General features: G+C 42.1%; 2 protein-coding genes across 2 annotated transcripts in view; both read right to left on the bottom strand.

Annotated features, from left to right (window-relative positions):
• Positions 1–4,733, bottom strand: part of TBC1D9 (TBC1 domain family member 9) — a 44,154-nt gene extending 39,421 nt beyond the window's left edge. The window contains exon 1 of the mRNA XM_064711333.1: positions 4,330–4,733. Coding sequence (XP_064567403.1) covers positions 4,330–4,456 — 127 coding nt within the window. The 5' untranslated portion in view covers positions 4,457–4,733. The remainder of the gene's footprint in view (positions 1–4,329) is intronic.
• Positions 4,734–16,099: 11,366 nt separating this feature from the next.
• RNF150 (ring finger protein 150) overlaps positions 16,100–21,235 on the bottom strand; it is a 74,273-nt gene continuing 69,137 nt past the window's right edge. The window contains exon 7 of the mRNA XM_064711332.1: positions 16,100–19,805. Within this exon, the coding sequence (XP_064567402.1) occupies positions 19,687–19,805 (119 nt within the window). The 3' untranslated portion in view covers positions 16,100–19,686. The remainder of the gene's footprint in view (positions 19,806–21,235) is intronic.

Below are 21,235 nucleotides of genomic sequence, written 5' to 3'. Positions count from 1 at the left end.
CAGATCCTTTTATCACCAGAAGTCAGCACATTTCCATCTGCTCTCTTCTGCTGAAACATTTGAATCATTCTTGGCAACATGGCATGGACTTACAGCTCCTCCTGCATCTCTCACACAGGCACTGTCCCAGCTGTAAGTACAGATACCCTGCTTGCAAAAGAATTCACTTCTAAAACAGGTCTTGCTAAGAACAACTTACTTCCCTTGGGATTCAGAGTCTCACAATAACATTTAAACAAAGTCACTTGGAATTGAATCTGTGCTTCACACACACAGATGTACACAGGCAAAAGGAGCACAGCAGCCACCAGCTGACTGTACCACACCTCAGTGTCTCCTCCTGTAAGCTCCAAGTGAATTCATTGCTCTGCCACCCATTACCAGGGGCAATAATTCCTTACTGTAATGTCTTGAAGTAGAGGAGTTTGGCAAACATTATCACAGTATAGCAGAAAGAAGTTAAGAGGCATTTTTAAACCTATTAGTTGCATCTGAATGCAAGATATACTTAATACATGACCTTTTAGTTGTTTAAAAGGTTTATGGCATGTTCAAGATCTTTACATCCATAAAGTAATACTGTCCCAGAGGGCACAGTGCCCAAATGATGGCAGAGATCTGGGTTTGTGTTCTGTCCAAATGCCTCTGCTACAGATGGCACACAACAACAGATGATGCAGGCTGCTGTGGAAATAAATACATAACATTCCTCTGAAGAAGGAATTATGTCATACAGGCCAAAGGACCCGGCTGCCCAGAGAAGCAAGAAGAATATGAGGAAAGAAAATACTTTTTTCCCTGTTGGCGAACTAAAGGAAGATGAAACTCCTGACCATGGCATTATGTGCAAGGCATGAAACAATTTAATTACAGAGAAAGCTCATCAACCATCAAATACCTTTAAAGCAGAAAAGTACATTTTTTGGTCTTGTCCTGAAAGATTAATGCAGTGATGCAAGATAATGTGAGTTTGCAGAACAGCTATGAAAATCCAATTTAAAATCCAATTTAAAATCTTTTCTATTTTCTCCTTGTTCAAAAGGAAAATAAAATCCAAACAGCCCTTCAATTAAGGCACAATTACAAAGAAAAGCCCCACTGATGTGACCAGTAATGACAGTGACACAATAACTTAAATGGGTCCAGACCCTGATTCAGTATAAAAATGGATCCACACTGCTTATGAGGAAAGCTCTATCTCTGAAGTAAACCACTGATCTAATGCACCTTGTTAGCAGAGATTACTGCTATGGACTCACTAATCAGCGCTGCCCTGACACATTAAGAGATCACCATCATTCTCCTAGCTTGTTACAATACAATATAGTGGAGAAAAGGTCTCCAATGTCCAAACAGGTATTTAAATAAGAGCTTCTCTGTTCAATTGCTGCATAAACCAAGGCCAAGAGGAGAACACCAGATTTTCCACCCCTTCCCCCAAAGTGACCAATAGTCCTTTTCCTGCAAAGCACTGAGGCACTCAGACTGGATCCAGGAGAACAGAGAATTCCAACACTGTTCTTCTGCTCCAGCACAAAGCCAACAGGAAGCACTTGCACCCACCCCCAAGGCTACATAAAATACTTGGCCTTAGACTGACACGCCAAAAGAAGTTTGCCACATTCACAGATGGAGAGAAGGGCAGTACACTTAGCCCTGATCAGTTTGGCGATGACAGCTTCATGGCAAACCCAGATCTGAGGGCAATGCCAAAGAATCAATGCTTCTCATTGTCTAGCCACTGCTTAAGTTACATGGTGAAGCCATCTAATGCCATCTTACCCACAGCCCTATCAATCTGAAAGTCAATTCTCACTCTACAATTCAAGACAAATGACTTCAAGAGTCAATAATGAGGGAGTGTAAGTCAGCAAAAGTTAGATCACAAAAAAAGGACAGCTGTATTTACATCCTCTCTTGCAAATATGAATTGAGATCATCCCTAGCACAGTTAAAAATCTTGTATACAATATTTCTAGTCAACTTCAAGGACATGTAAGTTTGTTTCCCACAGAGCAACTAAGCCAAATTTTATACCATATTCATGGGTGGCTAACTTATTAGATTATATCTGACCAAATTTCACTATTATGTCACTAATAAAGGAGAAAAAAAATGCAACCTACCACACCCAAAGTTCTTTTTTTCCCTGTTTATTTTTGACCAGGTAAACTCCACCCTTGTCACAAGGTCAGTGTCATCTAGGGAGCTTCCAAAGGGTCATCCTAAATGCTGTAATTACTACAAATTATGTATCCTGTTTACTGTGTTCATTCTTTATCTCAGGATCAACTAGATTCCTCAATACCTTGCTTTTAATCAGTCTTTCCTACCAAGAACAACCCACTGGCTTTCTCCACCTTTCTTGTCCCTTTACTGGCAGAACAGCTGTTAACAGAACCAGCAGAAAATTCCAGCATTTCCATGGAAAAAAAATAAAATAAACCTAAGTTGCACTTATTACTGTGCCTGTCACATTGGCAGTGGCTTGGAGACTACATCCATCCCTCCCTTGCTCTCCCACTTTCTGTGTGTCACAAACCCTTGTCATTTCAGCACAAGGTCTGGTAAGTTCCCATAGGTTCCTTTAAACCCTGCTGACTCTAACAAATGAGTTAGTTACAGGGGTTTGATTCGTTATGGTTTTGGCAACACACTGGAAAAAGCTACAACTTCTTACCAGCCCTTTACTGGTAGAAACAAACAAAACCCCGGGAAATTGACTCGTTGCTACCACCTCAATGCCACAGCAGCTGCAATTCCAGGCACTAGTAAGAGCTAAGAGTAAGAGCATTCACAGCCCACATTTCAAAATCTATGGAGAATTTTGCCTTCTAAATAATACTCATATCCAGACTATACAGACTTCATTCACATACTAAAATAATGGATACAGCAATCAAATATTTAAACTCCAAAAGGCAGAAACAAATAACTATTTCTCTATTCTGGGCTTCTAACAAACACTGCAGGCTTATTCTGGCCTCCACAGAGAAATAAAAAAAAGAGTGCACATTTATGAATCCTACTTCCACACAAGGACAAAATCTTCCAGAAGTCTTTTCTCCATCCGTAAAGTGGTATCACCAATCAGACTATTACACATCCAGCTGCAAGAAGACTTGGATATGCATGCACTGTGCAAGCAGGTTGAAGAACAGAACCCCAAACTCTCAACCTGTCTCCACAATAACTGAGAAATGACTGGAAAACTGATGGCTCTCTAAAACCATCTCTAACTCAAAGATAAGAAAGTCAGAAAGGTAGAAGAATGTCTTTTCAGACCTTATGAGGCCAGGGGGCAATCCATGAAAGGAGGGCCTGAAAACAAATTTTCAGTAAGCAAAGCAAGGATGAACTTTTGAGGCAAAACACGTTTTTTTTGGGTTTGTCAATCCTGTCCACACTTCAAAGGATTGTTAAAAAATGTAGAAATGTACGGCCAATGTGGAGTGGCTGCTGGTCATTTCCCACACAGGAACAAGGCAGTATAACAACACACGTGTGAAAATGAAGTGAAAATGAAAAAGCAGTCTGAAATGAAAACACACTTCACAGCAGTGCCTTAGCTTACATTACGAACTGTTTACAAGTCCATAGAGCATTGAAGGTCGGAAGAAACACTTAATCTCACAGTAAACACGTACAGGACCTTGAACCAAACACAGATGCAGTCCGTATGTTTATTTTGCTTAGCCTGAAGTACTAATCATCATGGAAGTGCGCACAGAAGGAAGCACAGTGTGCAGGTTTCAGGAGAAGCAGCTTCATTATTCTGTACCAATTCAGGAAGTACCGGAGGAAACACCATTGGGCTCTGCATCTCCAATCTCATATAAACACATATGCGTTGCCTAAGAAAGGGTGGAAGACCTCGATGAACATACATGCACATTATTAAGACCTAGATGAGTATGACCCAAACGTCTCCAGCTGCCAGCAATCGGAAACAAAGCATTTGGGCAACATACTTCACAAGGACATCTGCAAAATACGGACAAGCCGAAGCAAATCTGTTTCCTTCGTAAATTTCGGAATTACAACACCGCCTCTTTTTACGGAACGCGTGCTAAAGGTTCGGCAAGGAAATTCTCCCAGAGCGTGCGGCAGTCCCGCCCTGATGCACGGAGCCGTGGGTCACCGGTGCGCTCCCACACCGAATGCGCGTGGGAACCGCGGCGCACTCCCGGGCTGGGGCGGGCGGTGGGACCGGGAAGCGCCACGCCCCGGCCCCCGAGGGACCCCGGCCCCTGAAGGACCCCGGCGCCGAGGAACCCCACACCCGGGAGCCGCCGAGGGCCCCGCCCGGCCCCCCGCCGCCGCCCTTACCCGCCAGTCCCCCGCCGCCGCCATCGCCGCCGTGGCCCTTCCTCCTCTGCAGGATGAAGTAGGGGTTGGCCCGCTCCGTCACCCACAGCGCGTTGGCCAGCAGCACCTCCTCGGGGTTCACCCACATGCTCCCGGCGCGGACAAAAGCAGGCCCGGCGGGCTGGGGGCTGGCTCACGCACGCACCGCCCGCACCGGGTGCCACCATGCCCGGCCGCCGCGGCACCGGCGGGCACCGGGCGGAGGCAGCAGCCGCATGGCCCCCGCCGCCTACCCGCGCTCCACCGGCCGCGGAGGGGTGGCTGCAGCGGCCGGGGGCGGCGGCAGCTCCCGCCGCAGCGGTGACATCAACGCCGGCCCGGCCCCTCCGCGCTGCCTCTCGCACAACACCCGCGGGACCGGCGCGCACCCGCGCCGTGCGCGCCGCCGATCGCTCCTCCCGCCCCGCACCTGGGCACGGGCGCGGCGGCGGCGGGGCCGCGCCCGGCATCCCTCCGCGGGGACGCTGAGGGCCCGAGCCGCGCACCGAGAGCCGCCCTGCCCGGAGAGCACACGGTGAGCCCGGGCCGGCAAAGCGCTCCCCCCGGAGAGCCAAACGCGTCCTGGGCAATCCAAAGCACGGCAGGTGAGGGAGGGGATGCTGCCCCTCTGCTCCGGCGAGACCCCGCCTGCTAAAGTCGGGGGTAATTTCTGAGAACCTCAAGAGCCCTAGAACAAAGCCTACTCAAAGGGAACACTAGTGTATATAGATAACACATTTTCTACCCTTGTAGCTCCGAATGCCATTTGGTTTCCAAGTTGTCGGGAAAGGACTGTGCACACTGACCTCCCTCCCTTGAGGTATAAAATTGTTACTTTCCAATCAGATATGTGTCTTTGTTTTATTAAAGATGTTGATAAGGCAAAATTAAGCCCCAAACACGACATGAAGCCACGTTCTGGGCACAAACTGCTCATGCAGGCTGTACTTTATAGTGGAGTCCAGGCTTTCATGTGCTGGCCAAAACCCACCATTCTCTGTGGGTTGGTTTCACACCCAGAGGTTATGACCAAGTTAATTTTATATACAATCTGTTGTTACAAATAAAATTTCTTTGGCAAAATTCAGACATATGATATCGACCCTACTATTTCTATTGACCAAAGCTTTCACCCTGCCACAACAGAAGGAAGCTTTGTTTGACAGGACCTGCTTCCACAAACCTGTGCAAGAACAATTGTATTCTCACCCTGGAAGTATTTGTTAGCGCCGTGGCAGATTAATTATTCTGTTATTGTAACAAAGTTCAGTGATACACTAACCAGTCCATAGTTAAGTCTGACTAGCTAATTAATAGAGCTGCTTGCTTTAACATGTGCAAACTGCATCACTATACAGATAAAGGTATGAATTCCAACATCTGCGATATTCCAGAGGAATGACAACAGGAAAGGTTTGAGAATGAAAACAGGAAAAGTTTAAGAATGAAAACTCCAAAGAAGTTAATAAATTTCCTATGATAACAAAGGTGACAATGATAAAGCTGAGAAGAAAAACATCTCTTTGAACATGCCTTAGGAGACTACATGCAGCTGAGCCAGTTACTAATGTAAATGGAAAGGCAACAAACATTTGATGGCAGCTGATATTTTAATGTAGCAGTGCCCTAAAAATGGCACAACTACCATGCTTCAGTGTGATGCTAGGGGAAAAAAAAGAAAAAAGGAGGTATACATCTTGGTAACATCAGAATTGGCCCTTTTTCTGAAATTCAGTGATCCAAATCCATCCTGCACCTTCCTTTGGCACCTCTGGAGCCACCAGCAAGCAGGCAGATGAGAAGTCACCAAACCAGTTCACCAACAGCTTCCTCAGCACTGCTTCTTTAGCATGACAGGAGTGAGAATGTTTGAAAACAAATACTGGCAAGGAGTGAAGGTGCTTTCAAAGATTTTGATGGTTTCATTGCATGCTCATGTAATTAACTGTTTTAACCAGTTGGGGATGACAAATTTCTTGAGGAACAATGTAAGTTATGTTGGACATAACAACAGAGAAATGCTGGACTTAATTTGGCTTTAAGAGTATTAATACTCAGTAATTACTTACCCCAGAATCCCTTCATTAATTGCTTATGCTAAGTATCTGAATTTAAATACTTTGATATGTGTCATAAGACTTAATTAACATTGCCCACTCATAATGTAGTTGGGTTTGTTTATCCTTAAATTCAGAATAAATTTTGTTTACCCTCTCATGATGTCCCTTGCTTTTCTGGTTTTGTCATCTGTGTTATCCTAAAACAGAGTGCACATCTGATGTGAAATAATTTAGAGAAGCAACACTCCATGAAAAATGAGGAATAAGCCTACCTGCTAAAACAAGTAAAAGCCAAGGTAATGGTCTGTCCACTTAAACCTCTGTATATTAAAGGATTTACAGAGCTAAGTCAATTTGCAGTTATTTATTGGGACAAATGGGGCATAGTTGAATAATCATCAACTTAAATATTTCACAAGTTATTCTGCTGTTTGGTTTTATTTTCGTTTTCCCTAGTTTGTTTTAAGTGTCTGAGATGTTCTCTACTTGCTCACAAAGTATTAGAAACACATAATGCAACTTCAGTGCAATCAGTGAAGCTGGATTCTTATTCAATGTTTCTTTCTGCCACTAAATACTTTAAAAATTATTATGTGGCAGCTGGTGTCTGAATTGACATTTAAAATCTTCTGCTACATGTTCATGAAGGAGCTAGATGGTTACTGAAATGCTGATAAAATATGCTTGGTTTGACATGTAAATGATGGGTAATAAACTGTTTACCACTTGCCTGCTTATTGAAAATAATATGACAGCACCAAGATTAGTTGAGATACGGAAATATGAAGAGCTGAATTCTTTTGAAAGTACTGTACTCATTTGCAATGGAATACTTTTAAAAATCTCCCATACACAATGTCATTGTACTTGGTCTAACTTAGGAGAGGATTGCCATTGCAGTAGTTCCACACAGCCTTGCAAAAACCCAAGCAGATAAATTGCTTTCTGCTAATTTTCTGAACAAGCCAAGTAGAAGAACACTGACCTGGCTGAGTACCAGCACATAGCATTGTGCAAGTTTCAGGAAAATACAGAAGTTGGCTGCTTGGACATAAAAATACAAAATTAGTGGCAAACTTCAGACTACAACAACAGTTTCCTCTCCTCTTGGAGGAAATTGCTGCTGTGGGCTCTGGGCAATCACTTCATATTTGCTTGTGATTGTGTTGTGGCTCCTATGGAAGGAGTTGCTCTGTGCTGCCTGTCCTGAGGGAACTGTATGGGAAGAATTTGGAGAGGGAATGAGGGACCAGTAGGTATTGGTAAGAATAAGGAATATTCCCCTAAGGAATATTTACAAATGATTCATCAATCGTTTGTAACCATTTCCCTTCCGTCCCATTACCTAGGAAAATCTATCTAAAATAAATCACATTTTGCAGCCGACTACGTGTAGAGGCAGTAGTTTTCTACAGAAAATTATATTTTGGATCTTTTCAGGTGGATATTCCAAGTGGTGTAGAGCTCATAAACCTAGGGGAATTTTTATGGAATTTTCCTCTTTGCTTGAAAACAGCCACTGAAGGCAGTCGTGGAAAATATCAGAAATCTGTTGAGAAAGTCACACAGTCAACAAGTCATGCACATGCACAGCTACAGCAATGGGATCACAACTTCAGTACCAATTGATATACAACATGGGCTACCTCAGGAGTTTCCAATGCAATTAATATTCTACTTTGCTCCTCATTTGATTTGCAGCTCAAATGGACTGTTACATCCAAGATGGTCCTGATACCATCATTTCTAGGGATTTGTGTAATTTTGTTAAATGTCTTATAGGAATTCTGATATCTTTTTACACCTCAATGCTCACTTACCTTGCTGTAGCAGTCTGGATGCTCAGACAGCTTCTCCACCAATCCCCTTACCATCACACAGCCAGCCTCTCTGACAGAAAGCTTTTTGGAAGCTGCACAGCTCCAGGCTAATTCAGTTCAGTAGCTGCCTGCTTCCCAGACATCCAAAAAGGTCCTGGTGTCTTCCCACAGTTCAGCTCTAAGGCAAAACTAGGCTTTCCCTTATTTATGGCACTGGACCAAAACATATTAGTATAAAGCTCCAGGGTACCTACTCATACACATATGTGGAAATAACAAAAGCACTCCGAAAAAATGTTCCTGATAGAGGCTCATATCCTGTCTCGATACAAATATGCAAAGTATTTGGAAAGCCATCACTTGTTAGCATCAGAAGTCAGAGGAAACCCGTGCCTTGGAGCCATTCTGTAACCTCTGCCAGGACTAAAAGAGGAAGATGAATCATTTCTTCAACCCATTCTTGGCTGCTGTGAAATGAAAGTGAAAGGCATGAGAGAAATGAAAGAAGAACACAGAAAGAAATTGTTAAGGTTGAAGGGAAAGAAGATAAAAGTATATGTAAATATAGAAACAGAAAAAAAGACAACTGATAAAAATATATGGAAGAAGGAATGGAGAAGAACAAAAGCAGCAGTTTGGACAAATGGATGTGAACGTCAGTCCCTGTCGCAGACATCTTTTATGAAAAATCCTTTCCTTAGATTTTTCCTCCTGAGGAGCTGAGAGGCCTCAGGAACAAAATATAAGCAATGGTTACCTGCTGCTGTGGAATGCAACAGGTGCATCTGGGATTGGCCCATGTTGCATGTTTGTAATTAATTATCAGGGAATAAACTAATCATCATAAAATCACCCCAAGACAGAAAGGGAAATAGCTGAGGGTTTAAGTATGACTGAACATGGTGATGAGAAACTGGAACAACAAAGAATTAAAGGAACCATTCCAGAAAGAGTTTCATATCAGAAGGGTCGAAACTATCTTTGGGAAGAGAAAACAGTTAACAAACCGTATATAACAGAAAAGATGACAGCAATGATAAATCAGAAAGGGAATAAAATATGCCTGTAACTATGATTGAAAGTGGAAGAATTTACTTAATAGATTCAAGGAGAAAAGTCATTATCTCACAGCTAGTAAGTATATCAGTGTTGCACACCATGACTGCCTTACTGAAATTAATTATTCCTGAAATATCTATTTTGTCCTAAAAGGAAAAGAATAGGATGTATTGAGTGAATCTTTCAAAATAATTTGTCAGGAAATACACATTTCAAGCAGTATTGTATGCTACACTAAAATACAAAAAAGCTGCTTTGTAGGTTGTTTGATTTTCTGTGCAGCATCCAGAAGCAGAGTTGTTAGTGGCGTATAACCACAACAGGAAACCACTTTCAGCACTTTCACTAGTTTTTCTGGGTATGACTAACTATGAAATTGTTTCACAACAATTCTGGTAGGGCACCAGGGGCATTACTTAATCTTTAGCTGTGCTGGGTAGTTAGGCATACTTTTGAATCAAAACACAAAACTATTCCATAAATTATCAGCTATGAATTATGCAGAGCAGTCTGTAAACATAGCAATATATAAAAAAAACCCCAAACTCCTTTCTAAGTAACTTGTAGGGTATCTTAAACTGATTCCAGGGTTGAAACAAGTTTAGGTACAAAACACATTTTCTATTAACAACTGCCAGTCTTTTAACAAGTGAGTGTTTTTACCAGTTGGAAGCTCTGAAATTCTCAGTACTGCTCTAGAGGTTCTCCAGGGATGAACTTAATTAGTTTCTCTGTAGAATTAATTTATGATGTATTATTATATTGTATGTACATGCATTATCAACAATTTTTTAATCTCATACTAATGACTTTGGTTTGTCCCTTCTAGTAGCTTTCAAAGCCAAAGAAAAAACCTGATGACCTATGGGTTTTTTCCTCCCGATTCAGAAGCATTCATGGACAGCAGCTATCTCAAAAGTCCACAGCACACAGCTCTTCACAACTCAGCAACTGCAGACAAAAATAGCATTGAAAATAATGACCATAAAATGTTGTACTTTGGGTTTTTTTCCTGTAGGAGCACAGATGGCTTTCACATAAAGACCAAAGTCCCTGTCATTGCATATTTTGTGCTGTGGGATGGAGGCTCAAGCATTCAATCCCTAACATTTTACAAGTTATTTAGGAGAAATAGCTATTTTATATCTCAGAATTCAGCTTTTCTGGCAGCCTATGCATGGAAGTGATATTTCTGTAGCCATGAAAAAGCGTCATGGAAATGCAAGGCAGTTAATCAAGAAAGTTGAGGTGGAAAAGTTTCTAAGGTAATCTGGCACAGCAACTTCAGAAAAGATTGGTTCAATTTTCAATTTTACATAAAATAATCACTAGCCCTAATATATTTCAAAATGCATGTGTGTGTGTGTGTGTGTATATATACATATATATATATACACACAATGGAAAAATCTCAGAAATCAATTTGTTGACATCTGAGAGAAAAGCAGCCAGAAATACTTTTTATACTCTGCACAGCTTCCTGATTTATTTCATCTGTGCCTTGCTCTGAAAAGATGAATTACTCTCAAGGCAAGAAGAGACACAGAGCTTTTCAGAGATTGGAAAGTCATGTGTGTCTGGATCAGACTGATTTTTTTTTCTTTCCTATAAAAAGCAAGGAGGGGGAAGGAAGCAAGCTCTTGATACAGAAAGAAATTGCTGTGGAGATGAAGGCAATCTCACACTAACACAAACCCAGATATTGGAACTAGGTGATCCTGAAGGTCTGTTTCAACACAAACCATTCTGACTTGGAATCTCCCACTGATTTGCTTTGAAACTAGTACACCTAACAGTTCTGCGATTCTTGATTCTTTGATTGTTTCTGCAAAAAAAGATCAAGTAGTTGAAAATCAAATCTTCAAGTTTCAACAGCTGGCTCTAAGCTTTAGACCCCAGCCTCTCATTATGCCTGCAAAAGTATCTAACACCCTTTGTTCGAATCTGTGAGAGTCCTCAGTGTGCCCAGAAACACAAAGGAAACTTGTGACACCTTCAGATGTCACACACAACCTGGGGCGAGAACAGCACTGAAGGGATCTCTGAATCAGAGGCACCCTCCTTAATCATCTGTAGTAGAGGACCATCAACAAAGTAAAATCCATTTAAAAGTAGGGTGTGTCTTGCTTGGATCAAAATGAAGAAACCATGTCTTTCTAATGCAGAAGGACCTCTAGAGAACATTTCTCTGCAGACCGTCATCAGGATATTGAGACGGTGCTGTAGTCAGCCCATGACATTTAACATATACAAAAACAGGAGGCCCAGTCACTGGTGGATAATGTGCAAAAGAGTCACACACCTGCTTCCGCCACATTTCCTGTTAAAAACCAACCAAATAAACCCCCAACCCTGACAATTTGTGAGAGGCATTTACCTTCTGATCATCTTGATAATAAAGCGCCGGTTCTAGTTCCAGAAAGCAGAGAGAAACAGCGCTAAGGAAGCATTGTTCTGAGCTGCTGAGGTTTTCACAGGCTGGCTGCCAGCTCTAGGTCAATCTCTCAGCATTTCCTGCCTGCTTTTAGCAGCAGAGCATCAAAGTAATTAGAGAAGGAGGAGAAAAAAGGCAGGAAAAATAAATCTGTGAAATCTGGTAATCTGTTCAAAGAATGAAGCTCCAGTGTAATGGATAACCTGTGTAATCATCCCAAAGTAACTCCTCAGACACATTTAAGAACAAATTCAACTTCTTCAAGCCTAGGTCTGAAAGTGAATTATATTGATCTGGATTAAGTGACTACATTTTTCCTCTCAGAATAAGATTATGCTCCAAGGAACCCTTCAGTTACAAATATAGTAGTATAAACCCACACCTCCCATGACCTAAGCTGGTTTTCATGTGTAGACCTGTGTTTTGAAGAAGGACAAAATTAAAAATGGTTGCTATTAAAACTACTTTCAAATGGTACTTTAGCAGCTGCATCTTAGTTCACGAACATCGGAGCAGGAATAATTTCAAGGTTTGGGGGTTTTCCTTTGATTACCAATCAGTAGGTTACCTTTGAGTACCTCTGACAGGGTTTTTTTATGTGATTTTACCTTCATGTGCCCACAAGAGCTGTGATGTGCAGGGAGAAAGCGATTACTCTTGAGCTGGAAAAGCTATTTGGAGGATGTGCCTGCAGAGAGCATCCTGCTGTGCTGCATCAAGCATGATGAGGTCTGTCAGAGAGTCACATTTCCTTCCTCTTTTAAAGGAGAGCACCTCAGCAATATCAGCCTAAAAGCTTTCCCCCTCCCTTCCTTGTCATTAATGGCAACTTTGGTCAGCTACCAGCCCTAGCAAAACATCTTTGCACGTTGCTTAACACACACACTACCTGAGCACATGCATAGAAAAGCACTCGCTACCCATAAAATTTATGATATATTTATTTTTAAAAAGCCTGGCTCCGTAGTTAAGATCAGGAGCGTATCTGGACATACCTGGAACTGTGAGAGCTCCTCGTTAATCAGGCAGTGACTTTGGCTGGGCTGACATTTCCCTGGCTATTTTTGGAGCATGACTCAGATGCTGAGCTCCAGAGCCAGCAGAAATCCCTGTGGGCTGATAGCAGAGCCTCATTCAGAGCTGAAACATCACTTGGGAGGGAAAGGGACTCCAACGGGCAAAGAATTTTGCTCACCTGCCTTTGGGGTTTCTTTAGAAAAGCAAGTACACATGGAAAACAAGATATTATGGCAACGTAAGGGGATATTAGGAACCAAAAAGGAAATTGTCTTACCTGGCTCTGGCAGGAATATTTTCAACACATTTTTGGGCTGGTGGATAAAAACACAGAGCTTTATGAGTGCCTGCTCCTAGATGTGCAGCTGAAAACCCAGCAGACACATTTTAAGGCATTTTTCCCCAGCCAGTCCTATGAGTATTGAACTGAAGCCTGTGTGAAAGTCTGTAGCACAGGTCTCAGCTCCCACCTGGCCTCCTGACCATTTGTTGCTGTGAAGAGAAGACCCACAGGTCTGGTTAATGACTGTTTGGTAAGATCCAAGGGCACAGATGGGTATTGGGGTTGGGGGAAGAAAATGAGGATGCAGGAAGAAAGGCATCAGTCCTTTGTGGTCTGCCTTCTTCTCATTGGTAACTGTTATGTGTCACTTCACAGAGGGCTGATGGAGTAACTTAGGGGCTTGTTTTTAAATCCCTGTGTGGCCTCCAAGACCTGCCCTTTGAAGCAGCACATCACTAGACAAGAAGCTGTTCCTGTGAGCCAGGCTTCTCTTACGAAGGATGATGCAACCTGAGTCCTCATCGATCAGCTTTAATGCAAGTTAAAGCAGTAAAACCTTCCCATGAAAAAAATCCCCTGGCTCCTCCAGTCACTGGATTTTATTTTAATTTTTTTTTTCTTTCGAATAGCAGAAAATATATTTGGCTTGAAGTGTAGTGGACACTTTTTGCTGCATCCTGAAAAGGAATGATGTCAATTGTTTCATGTTAGCTCCATATTACCATGGCTCCAGACTGAGACAGAAGGCACAGCACGTATAACTGGGCATTGCAGTAATACATACAGGCATGGCAGAAACTCCTGGACCCCATCAGCCCACAAGTGAGAAGCAGAGGGCTTTAAGCCCTAAGGAGTTTTTGTCATGGTTTGTTTCCATGCTATAATTACTTTAATTCTAGTCAGTACAACTGCAAACATTACTTGTGGCGCCATCATCTCAAGCAGGGGAAAATCCCACAGATCAATAGGATATTGCATTATGTTATTTCCTTCCATTGCTTTTAGGTCTCACATCTTCCATGCCTTTATCCCAGGCAGAAGTAAATAACAACATTATTACTACATGGCTGTTTTCTGTAAGGGCATTTTACACATCCCTTAAGCTTTCTCTACAGAACAAACACCCATTCTCATATCCATCTTTAATGGGGGTAGGAAGTGCTTAGTATCCTGCAGTATTTATGACGCTCTAGGTGCTTCTTATAGGAGATATTGGATACTGGACTAACTAGAAGGGCTCAAAGCAGATACAGAACTCTAGCTAACTTAAAGCCCAATGTGATTTCCATCTCCATCCCAGGAGCCAGCTCTGAAGGCAGCCGTGGCTCCTCTGCCCAAGGCAGCTCCCCAGGATGAATTGCAAAAACAATCTTCCACCAAAAAAGCCCCACCATACTTCAAATTAATTCATATACATCCTAGAGAACCATCTTTTTCTCCACCTGTTTTTATGGTGCTAATCAAATACCAGGCCAGAGCTGCCTGAGCACAGCCAGCACAGCAGGTTGCTGCTGCTGCAGAAAATAGCTCCTCCTGTGTGATCAGAATATGAACAGCTGAGAACTTGCATTAAAAACAGAGAAGAAAACATGCTCTGCAGAATACAGCAAAGCAGCAAGGCTGCCTGTGACCGTGTTCACAGGGGTTTTCAGGTGAGGGAAGAGATGAGGACCTGACTCCATGTTTCAGAATGCTTGAGCTATTGTTTTATGATATATATTACATTAAAACTATGCTAAAAGAATAGCAGAAAGGATTTCGTCAGAAGGCTAGCTAAGAATAGAATAGCAAAGAATGATAACAAAGGCTTGTGGCTCGGCTCTCTGTCCGAGCCAGCTCACTGTGATTGGCCATTAATTACAAACATCCAACATGGGCCAGTCACAGATGCACCTGCTGCATTCCACAGCAGCAGGTAACCATTGCTTACATTTTGTTCCTGAGGCCTCTCAGCTTCTCAGGAGGAAAAATCCTAAGGAAAGGATTTTTCATAAAAGATGTCACCGACAGGAACGCTCCAGGGAGAGCAGAGAAACCCTCCACAGTGGGATGTTCGCTTGTTTAGCACGGCGAATAGTCACAGATTTGGCTCAATAAATGAAGCCAGGCGCGGGCAGGGCGCCCGAGGCTGGATTCGCGAGGCAGGAGAGCCTCCTGCTGGAGAGACACGGATGTGGGACGCGGGATGCGGGATGTGGGATACGGGATGTGAGATGTGGGATTTGAGATGTGGGATGTGGGATGTGAGATGCGGGATGATGTGGGATGCGGGATGTGGGATGCGGGATGTGGGATGCGAGATGCGGGATGTGGGATGCGGGATGTGAGATATGGGGTGCAGGATGTGGGGTGCTTCTCATAGGGCTTGTGTTCCAGACCCTTCCCCAGCTCTGTTGCCCCTCTCTGGTCACACTCCAGCCCCTCCATGTCTCTCCTGCAGTGAGGAGCCCAGAAATGAAGGAAGGCATGGAACAGCCCACAAAGCAGGACTCTGAGCTCAGCCCCTGCAGCCAGGCACACTTACACCTGTTTCAGCAGTTCAACTTGGTGATCCTAGAGGTGTTTTTGAACCTGAAGAATTCTATGATTCCATAGTATAGTAGACCTTTTTAAAGTTGAAAGTATGAAAGGACACCTCCTTTCATGCTGCACCTGGTTTTTAAAAGGTTTACTACATTATGGAATCCTTGTCCTCGTGTTACTCCTTTGTGGGTGTCTGCTCTGTTTGCACAGAGATTGAAGCTGAGGAATGAGCCTTTTGCAAAATTATAGCCTCACCTATCACCACTGATTTCTTATAGCTGAATTGTGATAAATGCATTGGCTCATCAGATTTATTTTGGGCCATGAAGTCCTATTCCCTCAGGGATGCCCCCAAACCTGACTCCCTGTGTTAGAGAATTGCCCTCTCAGTGGTTTTTCCAGAGTGGCTTCCTGAGACCCAGCACAGGTGAATGCATCTCCTTTATGGGCACCCTAAAAGTGCATTTTCTTTCTTGGCATGGTTTGGATATCATGGGACCCTGCATGGAATTTACCCAGGTTTGCTGTGCAGGAAACTCCAGGTTTACACAAGCTGTTAGAAAGCACATACAACACAATCATCAGATTTGTTTTATTAAAAAAACCTGCAATAAAATTCCTTGGAATTCACCATCTCAACTTTGAGAGTTGCAATATTTTACTAGTACGTAATAACACAGTCTCACATATTTACATTATAATCCTCTATATAGCAAAAATAGCCATGTTGGACTACTGATTAATGCTTCCAAGTATTAGCCTCAACATTTCGGTATTTCCCCCAGCTGAGTCACTGTCTATGCTCTTTAGCATTTACAGTATTTAACAAAGCAAAAACGACACAAAATAATAAAAAGTATGTTTCTCATGATGTCAGGCAAATCCCTTTAAGATGGTAGTTCTCCGACTCCCACATTTTTCAAGAGAGATAAAGTGCATTGGAGAAGAAGATGTATACCTTATAAAATGTCAGCAAAGAGTTAAAAGTTTATTTGCAAGACTGTACAGAAGGGAAAAAAGGCAAAAAAAAAAAGTCTTCACAAACTGCTACTGCCCAGCTTTGGCAGCACGTCACAGGTAGCAGGGAAAGGAATGAAAAAGCCAAATACAAGAAAGAGGATGGCCCATGCAAATGCCACAGGATGATTGTGCCATGGTCTTTTGGTGAGTGTTTCTCAAAGTAGAGATGCAGGAATGAGTGCTTTGGAGAATTTCTCTTGGACAGGCCATTGTCTCTGAACTTAATGAAGTCATTTTGTTAAGCTGTGCACTTATAGCTTAACAAAATGTGGTCCATGTGGTATTTATTTTATGTGGTATTTATTTCATTTGGGATTTTAATTCTCTTTACAACACTGGCATTTGCTGGTATGGCTGTGCTGCATGTGAGAAGAGACACGGCTGGAAAAAGCTCTGTAGCCATCACTGAAAACCAGGGTACTGCTGATAAGTGGGATGCTACCTTTTTTCTTCTTTTTTTTTTTTTTGGTTTGCTTATAAACTACTCTAAATAGAAATAATTCTCTTCTGGAAATGGATGGAATGTATATATTTTGAAAGTACAAAACTGTTTGAAATGTTCACTAAATACAAGGAACATCTTGGTATAAAAATAACAGACCCTCCCACCCACTGTCCCCTCTTTACATGTCTAATTATAAAATGGTACAGTCATTTCAGGTTTCTAACATGAAACAAGTGTTGTGGATGGCATTACATACATATACAAAACATTTGGATATTTGACATCTGAAATAACTGTATACATTCAGAGCAAACAAGCATCTTGATCTGGCTATTGTGTTTAATGCTACTCAGAACCAAGAATCAAGAAAAACACAAGAAAGGGAAAACACTATTACTCCTTTTTTTTTTTTCCTCTCATTTCTTTTTCCATTCACTACAGACAGAAGTAACTTCCACCAATCCACAATTAAAATGTTGGAGAGAGAAAAGATTAATCCTGTGAAATGGATGCACCCCAACATCAATGCCCTTCTTGCAATGACTTCCTTGGGATTTGATCCAGAGGTCATCAGTGAAATCCAAGGGACCGCTTATCATATGTGATTTCAATAATTTCTCTTTCCAAACTGCATCTATAAAGCCTTTTTCCTTTGTGCCTCAATCACCCTCAAATAAAAGGCCTAAAAATGACAACTGACACAGGGGCTTATGTATGCTCATAGAAGGCCTGTTGAGAATAATTAAATTTGAGTGCAAGTCCAAAATTAATTTTTTTTTTTTTTTTAAAGAAGGATGGAATAAAACATTTACTTAAGTGCTTCTTTCCTAAGTTCAGGCTTCAGTGATGTGTAACTCAGCTTCACCTCAAGATTACCCTGAAATTTAGGGACTAAGAACATAAAACAGAATTAAACTAAATGTTCAATTAGTTCTAAATGGACAGAAAAGCATGGGGAATATTTTTTCCTTCTTTCTGTACTGAAGAAGCAAGTCAACCAAAGTTTTAGGGATAAACACATGTGTTCCTGAATAAAATCTGACAAACACAAAATTTGACTGGAAGCTAGTTTTCACATTTAACAAGTAAATCCACAAGGAGATTAAATGCAGTGAGCCCCAGCAGTTGCATTTTGAGATGCCATCATGACACTGCCAAGTCAAAATGTTTGACCTCTGCATGGAATTTCAATGTAAGATGAGTTGTTGATTCTGTGGACTGACTCAGGAGGCAGCAATGTGATTCAAATCATCTGACTCTCAGCAGAAACTGTGAATTCTTGTGTAACAGTAAGCTTCTTCACAGCTGAGTATTTACATTGAAAAACCAAATCACACACTGCACAATTAACAGTGAGCTCTCACCTGGAAAGCAGAGCTCAGGATGAAATTAATTATTAGGTCAGGTCATTATTATTTAGGTGTTTTGATTTGTATTAGTTCTTTTATTTTCAAATTCCTTCCCCAGTATATTTTGGTGTATGTACCTGTATACAAATTTCAAATATTCTTCTGAAAACAATGACAGGGACTCTGGAGGGCAACAAACCACCTGAACTCTTGTTAGATAACAAGCAGACAAAAACTGCTGTCAAAATGTAAGAAATGAAACACACTGAGTGAAAAGACCCAAAGCAAACCAGGAATTAAACATTTCAAATGGCTGCCTCTTGCTCCCTTGGCAATTTCTGATGCTGACAGCAGCATCTCCAGACCCTTTGTAAGAATACTGTCACCTGCTCAATGCAGAACTGTTAATAAGCAGCCTCTGGAAACCTCTCAGATGCTCCCTCCACCCACTGATCTGGTTTTGGTCTGTAAAATTAAGAAGTGATGTTATGCTAGATCTTTTTTTCCAGCTATGGAATTGTCACTTGGAGGAAGGACACAAATGTACTGACACCTGTGAACAGCATAAAATACAGGACAGGAGCACGTGGATGGAGTGATGCTTCAAGCTCTGTCTCTCCTTCACACTTTACAATACCTGTCTAGAACAGAACTTTAAGACACAAACTAATACCATTTTAACCCAGATTTCTGCAAATTCAGAAATACAAGCAAATTACAAATGAAAGCCTTCAGAATGTGTCATTTCCAAGCCTGCCACCTAATGAAGGCAGGTGTTACCTAATGCAGGGTGCTGGTGCATGATCCTTCTGGAGCCAGCCACATGTAATTCATGCAGAAACAACAAGGCAATGATGAATCCTGCTCAGATCATGACGTGACCAATGAACGGGAATTCGGGTGTCTGGACTGAACTCTTGAAAAAGCTGGGGTCAGTCAATAGAAACATTGTCCATAACAAACCATAAACAAACAAACAAAATAAACATATGCCTTTTCAAAAAACACAACAGAAACTGGATTGAACAAGTGTAAAAAACACTCAAGCTGTCATTTCAGTTGCACATTGAGGAGCCCCTGGAGAGCCCCATGAGTGCTCTCGAGCACAATCTGGATGTGTCCATGTCCCAGGTGAGCCAGACAGGTGTGCAGGCGATGGAACCGCATCCAGGCAGACACAGCAGCTGCTATTGCTTTTCACCATCTCAGCATGGAGTGTGCAGGATGACAGTGCTCTGGAGGCATTGGCATGACTGCTCCAAACCCCAGAGAGCTGGCTGGGTCCCTACCTGTGGCCCTGCCCTGTGGTTTGGTGCTGGAGCTCTGTTTTCAGGATTTCGCCTCCTCGCAGTCCTGATCCGTGGAAAGCTCCACATCGGAGAGTCCAACCTCCATGGCCATGATCAATGAGATATCTGAATCACTGCTGACTGCTGGCTCCTGCTCATCTGTCAGGGCACAAAAGGAAAAGGTCAGGTCTTTCTGTTAATGCATTACTGATTTTTAGTTCTGCAGGTGGAATCCAGAGGGCTCTCCACCACTGAGATTGTGATTAGATTACAAACTTTGTTCTTATTTAATATCTGTCTACAACACTTCCAAAATACCCCAGAATTCAAGACATTCACAGTGAAAAGCATGATGAAAGGAGCCTGGATGGGTAACATTTTCTTCTCTTAATCCTCTCAGGGCTTTTCATCCAGGTCCTTCATGAACTTCCTGCCCCCATGTGAGAATTTCCCTCCCCGTCCCCTTTCACCTTCTCAACCTGGCCTCATCCTACTCTCCCCACAAACACAGCAAGCTAATGACAAAGCCACAGGCACCTGGTGGAGCTACTGAATCATCAGGAAAACATTTCCCAGAGGAAAAAACCTGCCCAAACCCTCAATAAGTGATGGAATCCCAGAGGACATTTTTAAGAGGGCACTACTCTAATGTAGGAACACTGGCATTGGACAAGGATGAAACAAATTCAGGACTTTGGACCAGGCTCCCTGCTTTCTCAAGTGGCTTCTCTCATCCTTTTCTAGTCTCTTTAAATTCTCTCTTTCCTCTGATTTGAAGACACCTTGCAGGTTCTTGATGCAGGCCAAAGGGATCTACCCTAATGCACCATGACCCCAAATACTCCAAGAGTTGCATTGCTGACTTCTGCCAAACTGCAAATCACATCCTTGGAAGAGCAGCTTGTTTTTGTTTTGATCCCACAGCACTTACCATGTGCATATTTAGCAGCAAATAAAGCCAACAGATTTTAAACCACTAAGAGCTAATTTTCTTCCAAGAACAATCAGGAGAAGCAAAGCACACTAGGGAGATTTTCAAAGGCACAAAACCCTCATAGGTGGCTGAGTCTCTGAGACAAAAATTTGATGGTTCATATTTTCAAGTTATTTAATTACAGAGATGGTATTTATACTGTAACAATACAATGTATTTAAATCTGTGGCAGTTTTTCGTTTACATATTTTATTTTTTAGACATTAGAAGCAGGGTCTGATTGATGCTAAAAAATCTAGAAATTGAATCTCTAAGAATTCATAAGTAAGAAACACGACAAAGGAGCCAGGAAAATAATAACTCCTCACAGTTTAATTATTCGCTTGAAGCTAAGTGAGCACAGTTAATCACCTCTCAAGAGCAGTGTGATTTTAAAAAATTTTAGATTTTAAACCCCCCACATGTGCTGGGATTAGACCTCATGTTCTGCAGAGAAAGCTTGAATGGGGTGTGCATTATTCAAACTGAAAGCCAGTTTTCCCTTTGCAACTCTGCCCAGTTTGCACCCTGGATTGCTTTTGTGCTTTCTTGATTGCAAGATAAATAATTAATGCACACAACATGTTTATATCTTTTTTTTTTGCCCTTCCATATG

Source organism: Zonotrichia leucophrys, chromosome 4, assembly GCF_028769735.1.
Source record: "Zonotrichia leucophrys gambelii isolate GWCS_2022_RI chromosome 4, RI_Zleu_2.0, whole genome shotgun sequence".
In the NCBI taxonomy this organism is placed as follows: domain Eukaryota; kingdom Metazoa; phylum Chordata; class Aves; order Passeriformes; family Passerellidae; genus Zonotrichia; species Zonotrichia leucophrys.
The sequence above is the reverse complement of the archived record's forward strand: the minus strand, read 5'-3'. Positions and strand labels throughout refer to the sequence as shown.